At 44.4% G+C, this 21,701-nt stretch overlaps 1 protein-coding gene across 1 annotated transcript in view; it reads left to right on the top strand.

Annotated features, from left to right (window-relative positions):
• Nucleotides 1-21,701, top strand: part of TMPRSS7 (transmembrane serine protease 7) — a 731,423-nt gene that overhangs the window by 23,536 nt on the left and 686,186 nt on the right. Inside the window, exon 4 of the mRNA XM_069636244.1 lies at nucleotides 1,067-1,196. Coding sequence (XP_069492345.1) covers nucleotides 1,067-1,196 — 130 coding nt within the window. The remainder of the gene's footprint in view (nucleotides 1-1,066; nucleotides 1,197-21,701) is intronic.

A 21,701-nucleotide genomic window follows, 5' to 3' on the forward strand; every position in this document is an offset into this window, starting at 1 on the left:
TTTGTCTCTCCCTGGAGCTCAAGGAGTAGCCTCCTCCTTTGGGGAATTCCTTCAAGGAGTAGTTTATGACCTTTTCACACGTCCATTTCCTGGCCTGGAGGATCTGCCATTTTTCATTCCTTAGTTGTAGACAAAAGTCTGGCCTAACCCACAATTATCATATGTCAGTGAGTTTCTGCTGAGAGGATTTCCCTCCCCTTGGTGGAAACCTGTTTTTCCACTTCTTGCAGGCCCAGCCAGGCTAATTCATTCTTAATTTCTTGACTTAAAATCCAGCAGAAACCAAACTAATTGCGTCAAATGACATAGATAAATTACGTTCTTAGCTTTAAACCTGTGGAATCAAAAACAACTGAGATCTGTATTCCTTTTAGCACCAATCCTTTTATGTTTGCTTATCCGGCAGACTTTTAGTTTAAATAACTTTGTAGTTTCATCAGGAGAGTCCATCTGACAGGGCTGTCATTCACAGGCACAGTGTGCTGCACACATATTTTGTCACGGGCTGTTATTCACAGGCAATCTAGTTTTACTGAGAAAATCTTTGCTCTTCACATTTTAGGACTTTGTACATTCACAGTGCTTCATTAGGTTAAATTAATTTTAGCTCCAAGCAAGATTTTGCAAGATTTTGAGTGTTGAGAAGCATTTTGGAGTTTTAACAACAAAGTAAATGTCATTTAAAGGCGAATTTTGGAGTTTCACATGCAAAGTGCTGCTGCTCCCTCTGCACTCTATGTTTGCTTGTCATGCAGCCCACTGGCACTTTTTCTGCCTTGTGTGCTCTATTCCACCACACATGCACCCTGGGTGGCAGGTTGTGCATCCATCTTTTTGTGTGTTGAAAAACACAGATTTGGAGGTGTTGGCACCAACAAGAGTTTTGCTGCCATTGTTGCTGTTTCTTGGACCCTAAATAGCACAGTGATGCCGCATAGTATAGCAAAGTGGGTCAATACATCCCACAAGACCAGGCCCTCAAAGGAAGAATAGGCCTGAGTGGGAATGACAGACACAAGAATCCACTCAGGGAAGATATTCGCTACTCCCCCAACTCATCTGTTAGGTCTAGGCAGATGGAGTATCTTGTAGCCTTTCGGGAGAAGTATGTCAAAACTCGTGACAGAGCTATCCTTGAACCAAGTTTCAGTGAGGGCAAGAACATCAAGATCCAGGAGTTCAAGGAAGTTGCAGATGTCAGAGGAGGGTTTGACAGCTGAGCGAGTGTTAAGCGTGGCAATATGGAGCAGAGTGCCAACTTTGAAGGACTTATGGGGGGAGCAGGGGACAGTGGTCCCCCCCATAAGTGGCGAGAGTGCCTGAGGGACAGAGCTAGTAGGAGGCAGAGCAACCAAGGTCAGCAAGGGAGACTGCAGTGGATGAGCAGGGAGCCAGTGCGGTGGAGGGGCCACAGTGGGCAAGGAAGCGATTCTTGATGAGAGTCTGTATCAGAATAGCCTCTTCCCCTTGAAGTGGAGTTTCTGTAGAAGAATAACTCCTCTTTATTGGGGTTGTGGGGACTCTGTATCAGAACAAACTCTCATCTTTGAATCGGACACTCTGTATCAGAATAAACTCTCCCCCTTGTAGGGGAGATTCTATAGCTGAATAAACTCTCCCTCTTTAAGGGGAGGATTCTGTATCAGAATAAACTCTCCCCCTTGATGGGGAGACTCTGTATCAGAGTAATCTCTCCCCCTTGAAGTGAGAGACTCTGTATCAGACTAAACTTTCTCCCTTAACGGGGGAGACTCTGCATCAGAATACACTCCCCCTTGTAAGTGAGACTCTATAGCTGAATACACTCTCCCCCTTGAATGGGAGACTCTGTAGCAGAATAAACTCTCCCCCTTAATGGGGGAGACTTGGTTACAGAATAAACTCTCCCCCTTGTAGAGGAGACTTTATAGCTGAATAAAATCCCCCCCACCCCTTGAAGTGGGAGACTCTGTATTAGAATAAATCCCCCCCTTGTAGGTGGACTTTATAGCTGAATAAAATCTGTATCAGAATAAACTCTACCCCTTTCAGGGGAGACTCTGTAGCAGAATACACTCTCCCCCTTGATGGGGCAGAGTCTGTATTAATAAGGGCTCCTATTACAACGTTGCACTTGCACAGGGACATGCATGAGACATCCTGTGTATAGAATGGTGAATCTGGTCTTAAAAAGTGGAGGAATGGAGGAATGGTTCCGACTGTTCCCACTCACTTCGATCACTGATATTAGAATAAACTCAATCCCTTGAAAGGTAAACTCTGTTGCAGAATAAAACATCTGCCTTGATGGGGGAGACACTATCAGAATAAGCTCTCCCCCTTGAAGAGGAGACACTGTATCAGAATACACTCTCCCCCTTGAAGGGGGCGCCTCTGTAGCAGAATAAACTCTCCCCTTCAAATGGGAGAACCAATAGCAGAATAAACTCTCCCCTTTGATTGGGAGACTCCATAGCAGAATACAATCTTCCCTTTGAAGTGGAAAATGTGTTTCCAACTAAACTCTCCCAACCCTGTTAAACTCATGTTACAAGGCTTTGTCTTGTTACTGAGGCAAGCACATTACCCCTCAGCTATCAGCTATGATATCCTCACTACTTCACAACTGGTGTAGTGGTTTTAAGTTTTCCATTTCCACTCATGTTTTGTTTTCTGCAGACAATTTGCCACAATGCTATTTGAGCCATGCAGTATGTTATAGTGAACTGCATTATAATGTGTATGGTTTATTTTGTGTACTTATCATAATAAGGAGATGTCCACACAGAGCGTAATCTATGCTGATGTAAACTGCTGGATATTATTGCTTTGTTCTATTGTGCACAGTGATTATACTTTCCCTGATGACACAGAGCTGATAGAGAACATCTTAAATGTCATTTAAAAACAAGGTCAGTGACATTTAATGACTAGGTTTGCAAGATTCACATGGAGGCAGTGTTAGTTGGTCCTAACACCTCAATCTAATCACAAATGTGTTTGTTTAGTTGCCCCTTCGTTCCAGTTTTCTGGGCTGTTGATTTCACAACCTTTCAAGTTGTCCTCAGAACTTGTGTTCAACTTTTGTTTGCTAGCCCTTGTGTTGCCAATGGATTCTTCTCAGTTAGCTATTATTTGCACCTTTACATGGTGGACTCTTTCAGATGTCCTTTGCCTTTGGGATATCAATCTAAGCAACAATACAAATAATCAGATTTGGTACCTGTGAATGTCACCAAATAAATTGTGATTATGTACTGACATGAAGACTATTGAAGCTATATTGCATTGCAAAGTAAAACAGGGTTTATGCAGTCAAAGTACACTACCCGGCCCGAGTCTGGAGAGGTGTGTCTTTTCCTTGAGCATGCACACTGCAAGTAATGCCTATCCCAGCAGACACAAATGTTAAAATGCAATTATCCTTATTTTGATGCTTTGACATCTTCAATCCAATCAGATGGATGGTCATTGATTATATTCTCTATGCAGCAACTTCCAGCTGTGCTTGAACTTTGCCATCGCTAGCAACGCATTGTAAGTACCCACCATGTTAAATCTAGTTGCATTCTGAGTGTATCCATTGCATTGACTCTCACTGTATCCACAGGCTTGATTCCAGGTACCCCCTAAACATTGTCTCCTTCTCTAATCTAGCTTCCTTTGAGTGCACTGATAGTGTGCCAGGTCCCTCCATTGACCAATATAGCCACCGGAGCAGATGCAACAGACTGTCCATCATTCCAACCAACTCCCAGATCAGAGGGGCATTTTTTGGTGCACCAGAAACACTGCCAACCCCCCTGCCTTCATCCTCTTTCCCTCACACCCTCCACACATACAGCCTTCGGGGAAAGCACTCCCCCTCAGACACCACTCGCTGCCATCCACAGACTTTGCCCCTAACATTCCCACACCACCCACTCCTACCCTTGTGCCCTTTTTCCCTCCTGACCGCATCCTGCCTCAGTCTTTACATTCCTAGGTGCAGCTCTGGCTTCACATGCCAACACCCCTTCCTCGGCCACCCGCTACAGGCACCCAAGATTCCCCTCAAACACACAATCTACAAAACCCAGACCCTATCATCTCAGCACACCTCACCCTATCTTCCCCACAGATACCTGCATGCCCCCTCACTTACACCATTACATCCCCCAACCCTCCAAACTCAGTGGAATCTCTCTTCAACACTAACTTCAACACCCCTGGCACTAACAACCCTCCAACACTCTCATGGAAATCAGCAACCCGGTGTCATCTTCAACCTTACACACTTCCCTTTTTTCCAGCTCCATTCATCAACAACCCCTCTTGGCAACCCCAGTCACCATCCTGCATGTTCTCTGCCCCCCCTTCTCTCCCCTGACTCAATACCTGCAATTCTTTCTCACACTCCCTCTTCTACCACTCTAGACCTCCCCTATGAACTATACATCACAAGCACTCTTTTAAGACACTCCGAGAACACCCAGCGCCTCCCCAACCCACAATAACATCAGAGCCTTCCTCACCACCCTCACTGGCCCTCCATGGCTACGGTCTCCAGGGGCCAACAACCCCTGCCCCTCAATCCTACTCTCATTCATTCTCATTAACACCAGATCTATTGCCAAAAACAGACACAACATATACAACCTTATTTCCTCGGAAAGCCCAGTCATCCTTTTCATCACAGAAACCTGGTTCTCTGATGATTTCCGGCCCATTGCACATGAGGCATTCCCCCAGGCTACACACTCATCATTCCCAACAGAAATAGCCGAGCAGATGGGATCACCATCCACCACAAGTCACACCTCATCTCACACTCCAAGGAACAGCATGCAATGCAGACTGCAAATCCGTCATAGTGAAAATTCTCCTCAATCCATCGCTTACACACAACGTCATACTCTTCTACAGACCTCCTGGCTATAACCGATACTTCGCTAATGCTATATGTGACTCCCTATTGGCCATTATGGTCACCAACCCCTCCCTCACCATGCTAGGAAAGCTCAACATATGTTTTTTTTCCCTGCACAACCCCATGACACAACCACTCCTGGACAATCTGGAATCCCTCATCATGACTCAACTGGTATCAGGCGCCACACACACTACAGGACATAGCCCAGATGCAATATTCTGTTATCTCAATGTTCCCCACAACCACTCAAATGGATGTACCAGGCAGCCATCTTCTCCTTGCTTTTGACTCCCACCCCTCTTAGTCATATGACTAACACCAGACCATCCACCTGCTTCCTACTGCGAAATTAGGTCATAGTAACTCCCTCTGGACTTGGCAGACTCCAACCTCTCACCCCCTCCAGATCGGCCTCCCAAAGTCAAGGACCTTCCCCTAGATGGTTCACCCCTTCTCTCAAACCCTCAAAACACTTAACCACATCCTGGAACGCAGATGGCTGGCCGACCCATCTCCCCATAATAGAGCTGCCTTTACCCGCCAGATCCATGTCTACAAGGCAGAATCTCTAACGCGCGTAACAGCAGCAAAGAACAGCACAGATCATCACAGAATTCAAGGCCCCCATATGCACCCCCTCCCAACTCCCATGCACTCTGTGAAGCCCTGTCGGGCTGTTTCTACAACATTTCAGTAGAAAGAAACTGCACCATAGATGTGAAACTAGAAGCAAGCCAGCCCCCATCTCCTGCACCCCTGGCTGACCTATCTATCCCTCTCACTTCCCACCCAAACTTCTCCTCTTTTTCTCCCATCTCTCAACCCGATTTCTTGAAGCTACTTGCTAGCGATCAACCATCTGGAGCCCTGAGAGATCTATGTCCTCCCTTCCTCCTCAAAGAAATCGTTTTTTCAATATATGCAGGTGGCGTCACAAGATCCATCATCAACTCCTCCCTCACATCAGGCTTATTCCCAGCAGTGTACACAACATCACACATCAAACCCCTCCTCAAAACACCCTCCCTTGACTCTGTCCTTCCAGCTACCGACATACCTAGTTCTAACAAATGCTTCTTAGCCAAACTTACTGATGGAATGGCATACTCCCAGCTTTGCCTCTTCACCGAATCCAACCTCCTCCTTGACCCTGCCCATTCCTACCTCAGTCCTCTCAGTAGAAATTAATCGTCCATACTCTCAATCTGACATGACCTCAAAAGCACTGCAGATGCAGAAGGCTGTGCTGCACGTATCTTCCTCGCCCTCTCAGCGGCCTTTGACACAATTGACCACAGCATCCTCACTGACAGACTGCACTCGCTCAGCATAAGGGATGCAGTGCTAAGGTGGATTTCCTCATTCCTTGCTAACAGATCACCATTCTGTCCCCCTTCATCTCAGTGCCCCTGCCTTGTCACCAATGGGGTCCCACACAGCACCTCCCTTTCCTCCTACTGTTCAACCTCTACGTGATACCCCTTCCTGCCCTTATTTGTTCACATAACCCAGATTGCTACAACTATTCAGACAACACCCAGATCATCTTCAAGATCCCTAAGGCCTTTTCCATCCCCCACCCCGACCTTGCATCCTGCTTCACAGACATCGACCACTAGATAACAGCTAACGAGCGCCTCCTCAACCCCGGAAAAAACAAAATCATGATCTGCAGAAAACAGCTCTCTTCCCCCAACCGCCCCTTGGGCATCCAGCCTAGGCCCGCACCTGCAGAATCCAATGCAATAAAGAACCTGGGATGCACCATGGACGCTGATTTGACACTCTCACACCATATTATCTCTGTGGCTCAATCTTGCTATCTTCACCCCCTCATTGTCAGATGCATCTTGCCTTACTTCTCCTACCCACAAAGAGTAGCTGCAGTCATGGCTATCATCCTCTCCTGCCTAGCCTACACCAATTGCCTCTGCCTGGGCGCCCCCACAGATCAACCCAGAAAGCTCCAATGGGTCCAAAACACTGCAGCTAGGCTTCTCCTGGTCCCTGGTCCCAGAGAGCACATTACACCTACCTTCTGTGTCCTCCACTGGTTCCCTGTTGGGCAACAGGCCACTTGCAAAGTCATGTGCCTCACCCACCGTGCCCTCCACAAGACAGGCACAGAATACCTTCAACAGAAACCCATCTGCTTCCAACCCAGCAGAAAAACAGAAAAAGAATGTCCAGAGAAACAAATCAATTTGAAAAAATGTGTATCAAAATTTATTGAAAGTGATACCAACAATTTAAACAATGGTGAGTCAATCACAAATAATGAAACACTGATCACTTTAATACAGCAAAACAGCAGCAACCGTATGCCTAAAGTCGGCTAAAACATTGTCACACATACTTGCCATTCATAGTGCACTCATTCAAACCCAACTCAACATACCATGACATACATCCAAAAGCTTAAAAGACAAAAGAATCATGCTAAAACACCTGTGGGGAGAAGGAATTCATGACTGGTCCCCATCAAACAGACATCATTTTTATATTCATAATCAATAGAATTAATTAATAAATAATCTATTGTCAGGGTGGATCAGAAGGAAAAGTGCAAAAGATCACATCCCTGTAGGGTATATCTCTCGACCGGTTTCTACGTGTAGTGGTAGTAAACACAACGTCTTCCTCAGGAGGTGGATGTTACCATTCTGATGAATGCCAAATTGCTATGGTGGCCGTAACAAAGTGATATGGTCAGTCACGCTGGGGGAAGCCAGGACCAAATCCTAACCTGAAAAGGCACCCTATTGAATTAGGGGAAGTCAAGTTGCAGATGTTGGAAGTTGGGAAAGCAGCACAGCTTAACCCGAAACACCAGTGTCATCTGTAGATCACTCCATCAAACAATTATTCATCTCTGTCAAGTGGATAATAGAGGTCAAAAAGGTTGACCCTGCGAGCCGAAATAGATTTCCTCACTCAAAACGCCATGCATGCGTGTAGGCAGTCTGCACAAAAGAGGCCTTTTTGACCTCTATTATCCACTTGACAGAGATGAATAATTGTTTGATGGAGTGATCTACAGATGACACTGGTGTTTCAGGTTAAGCTGTGCTGCTTTCCCAACTTCCAACATCTGCAACTTGACTTCCCCTAATTCAATAGGGTGCCTTTTCAGGTTATGATTTGGTCCTGGCTTCCCCCAGCGTGACTGACCATATCACTTCGTTACGGCCACCATAGCAATTTGGCATTCATCAGAATGGTAACATCCACCTCCTGAGGAAGACGTTGTGTTTACTACCACTACACGTCGAAACCGGTCGAGAGTTATACCCTACAGGGATGTGATCTTTTGCACTTTTCCTTCTGGTCCACCCTGACAATAGATTTTTTATTAATTAATTATATTGATTATGAATATAAAAATGATGTCTGTTTGATGGGGACCAGTCATGAATTCCTTCTCCCCACAGGTTTTTTAGCATGATTCTTTTGTCTTTTAAGCTTTTGGATGTATGTCACGGTATGTTGAGTTGGGTTTGAATGAGTGCACTATGAATGGCAAGTATGTGTGACAATGTTTTAGCTGACTTTAGGCATAAGGTTGCTGCTGTTTTGCTGTATTAAAGTGATCAGTGTTTAATTATTTGTGATTGACTCACCATTGTTTAAATTGTTGGTATCACTTTCAATACATTTTGATACACATTTTTTCAAATTGATTTGTTTCTCTGGACAATCTTTTTCTGTTGTTCTATGCAATTGTAATACTCTGGTCCAGAGGCTAGAGTTTCCCTGCCCTTTTCAGATTTTTCGTCCAACCCAGCAGAATCCTGTGATCAGTCACTGCACTCCTCCTTGTGATCCCTCCCTTCAAATTGACAGGAATAGGGGATCCTCCTTCTCCAGCCAAGCCCCTTCAATCTGGTGACTGAATTCCCCTTAGTGTCTGAAGCATAGAGAACCACCTGTCCTTCTGGAAGGCCCTCAAGATCTGGATTTTCCCCCTGCATCCTGACAAACCCATGCAACACTTCCGGTTATTCACCCACCTCTCAGGTAGGCCGGGGCCGCAATGAACCCACTATGAAATGTACTGTGCGACAGAGAGAATAAACTCCAGAAGACCATGGGACAGAATCCACGCCACATCTATGAAACCAAGAAAGCAGCCAGGACATACGGATACATATCACACTCCATGCTTATGGAAGATAGCCGAAGCAAGGCCACCCACCCGCACACACAAAACTGCTATGACACACCACCTTTAAGACACATTGTGCAATACCTCTCCCGTAAGGATTCAGCTATCCCCCACAACAAAATCGCGGTCTAGCTGGACACATAATGAGTCTCTTGCACTCTCCAGATAACCTCACAGCACCCATCCACGTGCCAGCTCGATATGGGCAGGCAGTACGGACTTGGCCCATTGGCTACAATGCACACATACATTAGACTTAGGTCCCCCGAGGGTGTTCACCTTACAGTGCCATGAGACCATACCAATGGAAAAAGGCACTATACAAATGACAAATTACAGTAAATGTACCTTTCCATATATTTGATACTGAGTGCAACAGTTGCTGTTACAACACCTGATTCCATTTCAGCACTACCAAACATATTTAAAGGAACAACATCCTACCCATGCACATCCTTCAATGTATTTTACCAATCTGTGCTGCCCTCAACATGCCTGCCACCATCTCTGTGAGAAAGTTAAGTAACATTCCCATAGGGCCCGATTTTCATGGGCTCAGTTCCCTATGCTACAGGGATGTGTTTGTGGTGCTGCACTTGCACAATGCTGCTTTGCAAATGATTGAGATAGCAAGCTACAATCTCCAGCTAACATGCTGATTCCTACTCAAAATCAAAACCTGAATTGATGATTGTTAAATTCTACAATCTATGGGGCAGCACCATGTATGCAAAAAAAGTATTGGCTGATTAAAATGTACTGAAGGTTTTGATCTTTGGCATTTGTATAGTGCCTACTGCCATTGGTATGGCCTCAAAGCACTGTGGGGATGAACACCCTTTGGAAAACCATAGGTAGAGATATTAGATGTGTAGGAAGTATTTCTAAAATGCTTGTGTGCATTTCTAGCCAGCATGAGGTGGATGGGGAGTGTCTGGATCCCTAATAACAGCCCATAGATATCAGGTGAAAGGATGGGTGCCGTGATAGATTGTTAGGGGAGTAAGTGAGTAATTTCACTGATTATGTGAACGACTGGACCACAATTTATCAAGGGACTCAGCTGTATTGTATTGAAGGTGGATGTCTGTTAGGGTGGGTGAAGTTGAGCACTGTCTATTGCAGGTATATGGAAGTGTGTGGTCCATGCTCCACGCAGGATACAGCTATGTTCCTCTCTGATCAAGTGCTTTACATTCAAGTGAAGAAGGCTGACAACTGGGTAGATGAAGACTTAGAGCTTATCATAAGAACTGACTGAGATGCATTCTGTGGGTGGCAACCTTGTCGACTCCTCAGGTGTCCGTGCATACTATGTCTTTGAGGATTCTGAAGGGAAGAGCCATACTTTTAGTGCCTTACTGAAGGCTAGGTGATCTTCTATGTGGCGGATGGTGAATGGGATTGAGTTCCAGATGGTGGGGGCTTGGACTGAGAAGGAGGACCCCCTATTCTGCTTGGTTTTGCCACTGGGATGACGAGGAGAAGTGATGTGCCTGATCTGAGCATTCTGCTAGGCCTATAGTGTGTATGTTTATGCTGTAGATATTCTGGACCTTAGTTGTTGAGAGCTTGGTGGGTGATGCACATTGCCTTAAAGGTGGATCGTCACCTGATCAGAAGCCAATGAAGGACACGGAGGGTGGGTGATATGTGTTCTCTAGGACATAGGGCTAGGAGGAGCCTCCTAGCAGTGTTTTGAACCTGTTGGAGTTCCCTTAGTTTTAATGCAGTGGTCCCCAGGAAGAGGTTGTTAGCATAGTCCGAGTGTGAAAGGATGATAGCAACAATCATGGGGACTCTGTGTGGGAAGGTCAGGTAGGCAAAGATACAGCAGAGAATGTGCAAGTGTAGGTAGCATCTCTTTGTCGCAGAGTTGATGGGATGTGATAGGGTCAAGTCCCCATCCATAATGACTCATGCATCCAAGATTTGTTACTGTGTTGGAGGTGGAGGGGGTGTGCCTGGAGGAAATGGCCATGGAGTGGGTTGGGGTGAGAGGGTGGTCTTCCCACAGAGAATGATCTCAGTTTTTCCTCGGGTGAGCAGGAGGTGGTTGGTAGTCTTCCAGTGTTCGATATCTGAGAGACATGATGCGAGATCGAGGGATATTGAGGGAAGTAGTTTGAAGTTTTGAATACGATTTGGGTGTCTGCATAGTTGTAGCAAGTAAGACCGTGGGAGGAGAAAGGAGGCATATGTATTATTTAGGATCTGTTGGAAAGGAAGGAGGATATCCACTTCAGAGCTATGTCCCTGATGCTGAGAGAGTCAAGTCTATCCGTAAGGGTTAGGTGGTTAAGGGCGTTGAAGGCTGCCGAAAGGTTGAGAAGAAGTAGGGGGTGCATCCTTCTGAGTCTCTGTGTTTTTCAAGATTATCCCAGATGTAGACTAGGCATGATTCAGTTCTCCATATAGGTCTGGAGCTAGATCAGGCAGGGTCAAGTATCTGGTTGGATTCTGAGAAATGGCATAATTTTGAGTAAGCTGTTCTGCCCATTAGTTTAGCTATAAATCAATTGTGAGAGATGAGTCTGTAGTTGGTCAAAAAAAGGGGGTTGAGTGCGGGCTTTTTGATCCGTGACTTGATGTAGAAGGCTTTTAATTCTGCTCTGAAGATGTCAGAGGTGAGAGATGAGTTGACAATTGATCTTGCAATGTCCCCGGCACAGTGGATGTTAGGATTTATTTTAGAAGGGATTTGTGGGTAGGGGTATCCAGGGGATGCTGAGGTATGACTGTTAGTTATGTTTAAACATTCGGGATGGGAGAGTGGAGAGAACGATGAGAAGAGCAGGAGGAAGGTGGGCTATTGTGATGTCTCGGTCAAGGCCGCAGTGGACAGATGGGGTAGTGCTGCTATTTTAGTGATTTTGGAGATGGTTGTCAGAGAGGGAGTCGAAGAGGGTTTGAGTGTGGATGGGGATGGAGGTGGTGCTATAGAATAATGCTGTTGAATCTTTATTTCTTTGATTGAACTCTCCACATTTGGGAAGCTGTGGACTTGCAACATTGTATCCATGGAACATCTCATTTGACAATGTGTTTCCCGAGCTCTGTAGAGTGGTGTCTCTGATGTTACTTGTAAGATTGTAACTGCATCGAAAGACAAACTATTAATGTCAAACATGTAGAAGTGATTTCCCCTAAAGGGAAGGGATCTTTTTGTACTCTGGAGCTTAGGGTCTGCTCAGAAAGAGGGTGTAAGTCCCTCTCAACTGTGAATAGGGTGTTTTACTATTGCCCTGCATGGTCTCACAAGGGATTTGAGAGGGTTACGGCTCTTAGAGCTTGCATGCCTTAATTGACTGGTGCAGTGAGCTGAATCCTAGCCTCTAAGACAAGTTTGTAATGAGGCAATGAGATTATCCCCGGCCATGTGGCAAGGATTAAGTCAGGGTGGTCAGGGGGGTCATCCCCATCCTGCAACCATCCCTGTAAGTCACCAGCTTGGACGGAATCAGAGCCAGACAGGAGACTTTGTTATATGCCCCAGAAGCCTGAACTCTGAAATTGGTATTTCCCCAGTAGCTACAGCTCCTAATCTCTTCTGTCTATGCAACAACCATCTGCCTCACAACTTAAACATCTGAACAACATCTGGTGGCACTAGGAGCCATGCTTATGGGCACTGGGACAGCTTGCAGACTTCAGATTGGGAGTGATGAGACCCTGATCATCATTCAGCCTCTATGACCATTAAGAAGCCCACTTCACCAGCATTAAATGTGTGTTACTGACTTGAACCTATTCCATTTGTATGCATGTACATTCAGAAAGTTGATGAGAAATTAAACTGTAAATTGATGTAAGGTTATAATGGGATGTGTGTTCATTTTGAGAAAATTAGGCCTCCATTTTGCCAAGAAAGAGAATCAATTTTGAATAACGTGAATGCAGATAAAAAGGAAAGAAACAGATTTGCAATTTAACAATGTATTTATTCTCACATTTTGAAACTGCTATACAATCACAATTATTTAGAAGAATAGGATTGCTTCCAGACTGCCACTGTCAAATCATAATGTTCAATAGTATTTGTTGTACGCAGCTTCAAAAGATATGTCATGAGGGCTTGGTTTTGATGTTGGATATCATCTGAAATAGAGAGGCATCAGAGAGCCTGTTATTGTTCTAACTGGAAAAGACTGATCCCTCCTTGATGAGGTCATAGTAATATTCTTCTTAGTGCATTGAAAGTAATGGAATGACAAATATATAAAGATATGTTGATTTAGAGGATGGTGGAACACAGTCTAGGAGTCCATGGAAACCTGGATATTCTTTTTATATGTGTTCACCTGAAGTGCTGCTATGAACGATTTGACAAAACTAACATCACCCTAGATCAAGGCCCAGGTTTATTTTCCACAGCAAGAATTTAAGTCACATCCCTTAACTTTGATTTTCTCTCAGAGGTTGAATAGCACCTCTTCTAGTTTGGAAATAAGATTTCCGGGAGATCTTGATATCAAATAGATTGTCAAACAATGTATGTGATGCACTCAACCCAAAACGCCTTTATCATTTTAATATTTTCAATACATTTGCTGATTTGGGGCATGATGCCCATTACCAAATTGTGTGTGTGTTTGTGGACAGGTTTGCATCTTCCAGATTAACTTGCCAATGAGGCACCCTTAAACTGCAGAATATTTCCTCACCTTTAGACTTAGAGTTAATTGTCGACCAGCCAAAGAGGTGAGTAAGGTGCATACCAAAAGTAACACACGTGTGGCATTCAAAAAGCTGTTCATTTTAGATGTTTGGTCCTGCGTCAGATACATTGTTTGTGTATGTCAAAATGTGGCTGTTTCAGTCTATAGACACTGCATACGAGTGAAGAGGAACACTGGGAAAGGAGAAGTTTTTTATATACTGCCAACTTACAGGACAAACTGTTCCAGAGCTCTTGTCAACAGATGTTAAAATTGCCAATTATTATTACCCACATTGTGGTACTTATTTCCCATTTGAATCAGTAGTGTGGCGAGTCAGAAGAAGAAGTTGGACTCACATTTGCCACTGTTAACTGTTAAATTTTAAATAATAAGAAAAATGCCTAACTCCACCTACTGCTAGGGGAATGTTCCTAACTTTGACTAAGGTGCTCGTCTGTGATCAATAGTCCAATTAAAAATGTCCTCAGTCCAAAGCCTGCTTCTATCTGACCCTACGACTAAAACTAATAGCTGAAGATTGCCAAAATATATATCTCCTGGCACCTTCTCTTTAGCCGTTTGTTTTGGAGCTTTATTTCGGGGGTTTTCCAATTGCAACACGTCTGATTTAGCCACTAATGGGAAACAAGTTAGTAGAAACAATGTATCCTGGTTCACAGTGTCTTTTTCATGAGCTCTGTAGTTTGTGCTATATTTTCATAGGTAGGCTATCCCAGAGTGTGCAAGACTTATCAATGTTTCTCATTCTGTCTTTCTGGATGTATTCTTTTACATTCCTTCTGTATAGTAGTCCTTTAGACTCTTTATACTTGACTCTCTTTCGGTTGGAGTTTGGTTTACCACTAATGATTGTGTGGCATCACCCGTCCTGCGGCCTCTCTGCTGGTTTACCCTGTTCCTGTCTTTGATTTTTGAGATTGATACTTGAGCTTAAATCAGAGTGGTTTTTAAAGTATCTTAGTAATGGCTTCCAATGTTCATCCCTTATTATACTTGGTAGCTTTCTGCTGTTTCCTAATTAATATATTTGTGCTTTCTTAATGATTCAAAGTCTATGTAGAGGATGACTCTCTTTGATGTCTCCTAGCCCTTAGTTTTGTGCTTTCTCACTGTCCACTGATCAATACAGGTTACAACTCTTCTTGGTGTCTTCCAATATGTTAAGCACTTTGAAACACATTGTGTATAGGCGCTATATAAATAAACTATCTAATCATATCATATTGTAGGTATGCTCAGGCCTTCTCAAGGGTTTAGAATCAATATTGGTTATAAATCTCCTCGGTATTGTCCAAAATGTATCTGCAGGCTATCTCAAGGCTTCACATTTAATTTTTCCAACAACTTTCCTGGGTATCTCCTAATATATCTGATCAGTCTTTCTCCATGCCCCATAATCACTGTTGCAACTTTGGCTACTTCCTCCCCTTTCTCTGTTCCATCCCAGTACCTTCACTTGTGGTTGGTGCATTTTTTGGACTTGGCACCAGGACGAGTCGGCATCCTCGACTCTTGGTCTCATCAATCTCCTCTCCCCTGTGGAATCGATCTTGGCGTCTGGGTGGGTCTGTCTGTTCCGTGTAGGTTTGCTGACGGCAGGTTTCGGCTTCCCATTCTTTCTGGTTTCCTTTTGCTGATCGGGCCCCACGCCCACCATGACCTTTCTGTGGTCACGCCACCACATAGGATTGTCTCCAGAACTCTGTCCTGACAGCGGTTTCGCCATTGTTCTCTATGAAGCCCCTCCGGTGTCCTTCTCTGGTATTCTTTCTTTCGCTGGCTGTGGTGGGCTCCGCGGCTCCTCACTGCTCTGCCCCATCAAGATGTCGCTACGTCAGAGGGCTTCCCCTGCGTATGACTCTCTGCCTTTCTTCTCGATCAGTTCGTCCCTGCTACATAGATGTTCATGGTCAAAGGGGAGTTCCGTTTTTCTTCCGGTGTCATATTTGATACAGCATTACCTGAAGTCAAACAAAAGGAAAGTACATTGAAAGCAATCCCATATAGACAGACAGTGTTGCTTGCATAGGGTGTTTCTTGTAGGAATGAGAGTCCTTGTCCCCTCAAGGGGAATCACTCCCATTGAGGTCCCACTTGACTCCCTAGGGATTGTATTGTGGACCAAACCCATGTCTCTATCCTCAAAGGTGGTTACTCCCCCCTTTGGAGAAGGGCCAAATACTCTCGATTCATCACAGTAGCCTGGAGGAAAATGAAACTCAGTGTGCAGCTCCTCCTCATCAGCATTGTATGGTTTATGCTATCCTTTTCCCCTCACATGTCACATTTGAGTTTTTCACTAGCCTTCTTTTCTGGCTTTTGCATATGGATGTCTCTCCCACCTGAATGTGCAAGCAGCATGGGGCTTACTGGTTCCCTTCATTGACCTACAGTATAGCAAGTGGTGGCTCATCCATAATGGGATAGGGAGTGCTAACCCGCAGTACCCTTCCTTGCTCATTATAGCGGAATCAATGAGCCAGACTAGTGTAAACACCAAGCAATCCCCTGGCTGCTTTTTGAAGCCAAGTGAGTGCTCCTGAGCTTCCCATAAACCATCAAAGGGAAATGTGGTTTCTCTTTGACAGTTTTTGTTCCTCAGCCTGCATGTCCAATGTACTATGCAAGACTATGGGTTTTTTGCTTCCCCAGCTTTGCCTGGCCCATTCGGAATTCATGATGTGGAACTGCATGTGAATGTCAATGTGGGCACGCGGGCAGTTTCACACACATAAGATCAACATTACAATATAGGACAACTATGACGAAAGGCTGTAATTATAAATACAACTACCAACAGATGTCACACCCCACTTTCGCTGTTTCTCCTTTCCCCCTTTGCCGTGCCTCCTCCCCACTTGTGCTGTCCCTCCTCTTCCTCTTGTGCTGTGCCTACTCCCCCTTGCTCTGTCCCTCCTCTCCACCCCTTGCACTATCACTCCTTCCCCCTTGCAATATCAGTACTATGCCTACCTCTACGGCGCTACCCCCTAACACATACCTGAATTCTCCTGCCTTATGGTTGGAACACTTTGCAGCTAAACCCACCCCTAATAAACCTTGAGCTGTGCATCTCAGGAACCTCAGACTAGGCTCCAGATTCACTTGCCAAGCCCGTCAATCGCATTCTCTCACAAACACAATGAAATTACCCCCTACTCTAAGCATTCTCACACACAGACCTAAGTCAACAGGTATCAAGTACACCACCCCCTTAGCCACCGCGAATTTCAACACAATTAAATCTTCCGCTCCTGAAGAGAACTTAGTTAAGGGTGCCCTTGTCAATGCCAGGTCCCTCCCAGCTCATGCACTGGAAATTGCAGATTTCATTGAATCCCAAGACTTAGATTTCCTAGCCATTACAGTGACCTGGTTACATGCAGCAGTGAGACCACTGCTCTTTCTCGCCATTCCCAACAATTATGCCATCATTAGATGCAACTAGTACATTAACCAATCTAAAGGTGGAGGGGTTGTCGTCATTTACAGAAGCTCTCTTGATCTTAGACTCCTAATCAGCAGATTCCATCAGCAGAGTTATTATCTTTCAAGTTACCCATTTCACCCAACCAAACTACCACCCTGCACCTCATCTATAGGCCTCCAGGACCTATCACCACCTTGGCAGATGACATCACTTCCCTCCTAGCAGTTAATACCAAGCCTAATTTACAAATTATCCTACTAGGGGATTTCCAAGACCCCAACGACCTTAAAGCTCTGGACGTAGCTAGTACACTAACTGATCTGGGCTTTTCCCATTGCACTCAAGAACCCACCCACATCAAAGGGAGAAACCTTGATTGGCTGGTCGACCTTAACTGCAGCATCAACCTAGTGTCAAACACACCATGCGCATGGTCAGATCATCATATGATAACGTTCAACATCAAAGCTAATGACCATTGTTGCTCTCAGCAGAACATCGCACCATCCGTTAGCACAAGAAACAAAAGGGACATAACAAGGGAACAAGGGAAAAATGTCTCCCTCTCATCCTACCTATATTAAACAACGTCGCTCTATTTAGCACGGATCCTACTGTCCTTGTTGATACCTTCAATCAAACCATACTCAAAGCTATGAACTCCATTGCCCCTAAAACGCTGGGCCTGCTGGAAAAACCACCCCTCAGATGCAAATAAGGATAGCCTTATCATAGCGTCCCTCAATTACAAAGACGCGATCTTCCAAGCTAAAAAAGATACTTACAACAAACGTATTCTGCAAGTTGAATCTAACACTAAGGAGCTCTTTAAGATACTTAAAGAACTTGAATCACCATCATCCCCACCTGACACCTGTAGCAAAGAAAGTACATGGTGCTCTAATATACAAAAGGCGCTCCTCGACTAAATCTCAACACTCCAATCTAAAATCAATGACAAAAAAAGTAGCTTACTTACTGCCTCCCAGCTCTGCATTTCCACTGGAAAAATTGTCCCTCCTCCCCATACCCACAAACCTTTTAGTTTCTCACCTCTATCTATCATAGGGGTTGAAAACATTATCAGTCAATTCAAACCTTCCAATTGCTAGGGTGGCACATGCCCAGCCCCCATCATTAAGGATGCTACCCACGATCTAGCACCTTTTATTACTGCCTTTATAAACTCCTCATTCAACTCAGGCATCATCCCGGATAACCTCAAGGGCGCGTGGCTCATCCCTCTACTTAAAAAACATAATTAGACCCGAGCAACCCAACCAACTACAGGCACATCCACACCGTAACCTTTTTACTTAAAATTCTGGACCGAACGGCCTATCTGCAGATCCAGGACTATCTGGAGACCAATAAACTTCTCGGTCTCAGACAATCTAGCTTCCGACCCAAGCATGGAACAGAAACTGCCCTCATCTATTTAAAAACTCAAATGAAGGACCTAAAGATAACAGCAAGTTGGCCCTCTTACTACTACTTGATTTATAGGCGGATTTTAAGCTGGTGAACAATCAAATTCTCGGCCAGATTCTCACATCAGCAGCCCACTTTTCTGACAAAGCCACCACCTGGATTAGATCCTTCCCGGCTAACAGATCTATAAGGGTCTTCTCCCCCTCTGCCTCCGCTGAAACCTCACCAGTCCTATGCAGGGTCCCTCAAGGATCCCGTGTCTCACCTACACTCTACAACGTGCTCACGAAACCGCTTTTTGATATTCTTGACTATTTGGGTGTCTCCTACACTAACTACATGGACGACACCCAAATACTCATCCCTATCACCAGAGACCACTCAGTTGACACTAAAGCCTTAAATGATGTGTATCAGGTCATCCATGCATAGATGGCACAACACGGGTTCTGTCTTAATGATGAGAAGATAGAGCCACTCATCCTGGGTTCCCATCACTGACAAATTTGACTCAAATTTCAAATCGTTCATCATCGATGGCAATACTATCAAGGTTTCCAACGATACTAAAACCTTGTGCATTTACCTCAATTCTACCCTATCCCTTACTAGACAAACCAACGCCGTAATCTCAGCATCTGCCTACACTTGCAAACTTATTACAGCATGTCGACCATTCCTCACTTCGGCTAACTGCACCGTCCTTGCCAGAACCCTCATCATATCTAAACTCGACTATTGTAACACACTTTACTTAGGGACTAGCCAACGGAGCTTAAGAAAGTTACAGGTCACCCAAAATAACCCCATTAGGGCTGCATTAAATATTCCAAGTGTGTGGTATATTTACCCAACCATCTGTACTCCCTTCCATAACCAGGCTGCAATTCAGCAGAAACATCAAAATGGCAGCGCTGGCTCCTGTGAGCACCACTGCCTCACGGCAAAACTGCGTTTTGTAACTACAAAAAGATGGCTGCACCATCTTGCCAAGCACATATTGGGCAGGATGGAACAAGAGGGCACACTGAAAAAGCCTGCCAGTGGGTTCTTACATGTACAAAAGAAGGGGAGTGAAAAAGCAGCGCTGCTTTGCTGCAAACCCAAAGTTCCCATTTGAAAAAGGGAAATATTTACATATAAAAATGATGCCACACTAATGCTCTTGTACTCTGTTCCACATCACACTACTTTTATTAATAGGACCCTGCCACGCTTATCCACATTCAAGTTGTGCTCCAGCAGACAAAAGCAGTATTACTGAATGACAGGCTGTTGTTCAAGTCTGAAGAAATCAAAAGAATCTTTACTTCAGCTACACGGGAAACGCTTTACTTTTGGGGCTTCAAAATATCAAAGATCAATGTGTTAAAGAGGCCCTGGCTCTCTGGGTCTATGTCAATTTAAGTGCATCTGTGTTTAAACAAATTGCTGCATACAAGAAATTTCCAAGGAAAATGTCAGCACTCACCACATGTTTAAATGTACTTTTGCAAATAAAGAAAAATACCTGTTTAAATTGTATGTTGGATGAGGTCCTGCCCTTATCTAGCAATGTGAAGGGGTTTGTGCTGTGAAACATATATGGGAGATCTTATTCAACATTTTTTATTGTGATTTATAACAAAAATAAATAAAAATAAGGAATTAAATTGCATTGGCTACGTGGGGGAAATCAGCCCCAAACAGGTTTCTGCTTGTGGGTTGCCAGCAACAGAAGACCCCTCACAGTAGATGCTAGAACACAAGTGATAATTGCTACCTTGGCAGACTTTTGTCTGGGCTGAGGCATTTTACAATGCAAGTTCTGGGACACCAACCTGTGAAATGGAAGCGGCCTTAAACATCCAATCAAACTGGGAAACCGCCTCCCCACACTCGGCTGAATTGATAGTTGGTGGTAGCTGAAGAGAAAAAGAATGGTCCCACTGAAGGACAAAGGATGCCTATTTGTTTCAAAAAACAATTTTATTAAGAAACTTTTAAGACGGTTATTTTTGCAACAGAAGTTAGCAGGAATGTAAAAGTTTAACAGTTTTAATGTAATTTTGTGGGTTTTAATTTAAGACATTGTAGCCTTAACTACCATCTTGGTAACAGAAATGGCAGAGAATCAGGTATTCCACGGAAACTATACATGATGCCAATGTGAAAATCAATACTGATATGCCTAATGATAATCCATACACATGTATAAAGTTATAGAATTTTAGGCTGAATATTTCATACTAAAAATGACTAAAAATCATTAGAAGGGCGAAACAATGTCTCGAAAACTGGAGAGTTGGACTGGTATGTTCTGCATAAAACGTGTAACCTGCTTATGTAAAGGGTTAAAAGGGCCCAACTGTACAAATGTGCCATGTATGGCAAAGCTGAATTTTAGCTAAAGTAACTGTGGGAGGTTCTGAACATTGTAAAACTCACATCATAAATCTGACATCATGCCCTTGAAACCCAACCAGCTGAGAGGAAGGCGGTAATTATCACCTCTGACCAATCCAGTTGTATTGAGGCGTGCTTAGCTAAACCTGCTCTACCATATCATTCTATGATGTCACCATGCACTATAAAAAGGGTGGCTGACAGAACTCTGGACACACACTCTTTTCTGAATTTCCTGTGCCTGTGTTCCTGATCTTCTACATTCATCTTGCAAGATTCCAGATTTCACTGCAAGGCCACAGAATAGCTGATCCCATCCACAGCAAGGCCAAAGCATTGCTGACCATCCTAGCAAGGCCTCAATCCAGAAATCCCACTAGAAATCCTAATAACCAAAGGGAAAAGCTGTGGTATTCTTTTGGAAAGCATCCTGAGATGTGACCAGCTTTTTGCCCACTAGCTGCATGCCTGCTGCAACCCTGCCATCCAGCTGTCCTGATTATCCAGCAACCAGACAGGCCCAGCTGTTGTTCTGCCAGGAGAGTCTGCTGCTACCTGGTGATCCAAGCCCTTGAGTCCAGAACCTGGTTGACTGTTCCTAATCCCAAATCTAAGAGTGGACTGTGAGTATCCCCCATCCCATAACACATAGTTTACCCCATCTTGATTATTGTCTTTGTTCCACTCTCTAAGCAACCCTATCCATACCCTGATAAC

The sequence above is a fragment of the Ambystoma mexicanum genome, chromosome 7p (assembly GCF_040938575.1).
Source record: "Ambystoma mexicanum isolate Mex_15411 chromosome 7p, UKY_AmexF1_1, whole genome shotgun sequence".
Lineage (NCBI taxonomy): Eukaryota > Metazoa > Chordata > Amphibia > Caudata > Ambystomatidae > Ambystoma > Ambystoma mexicanum.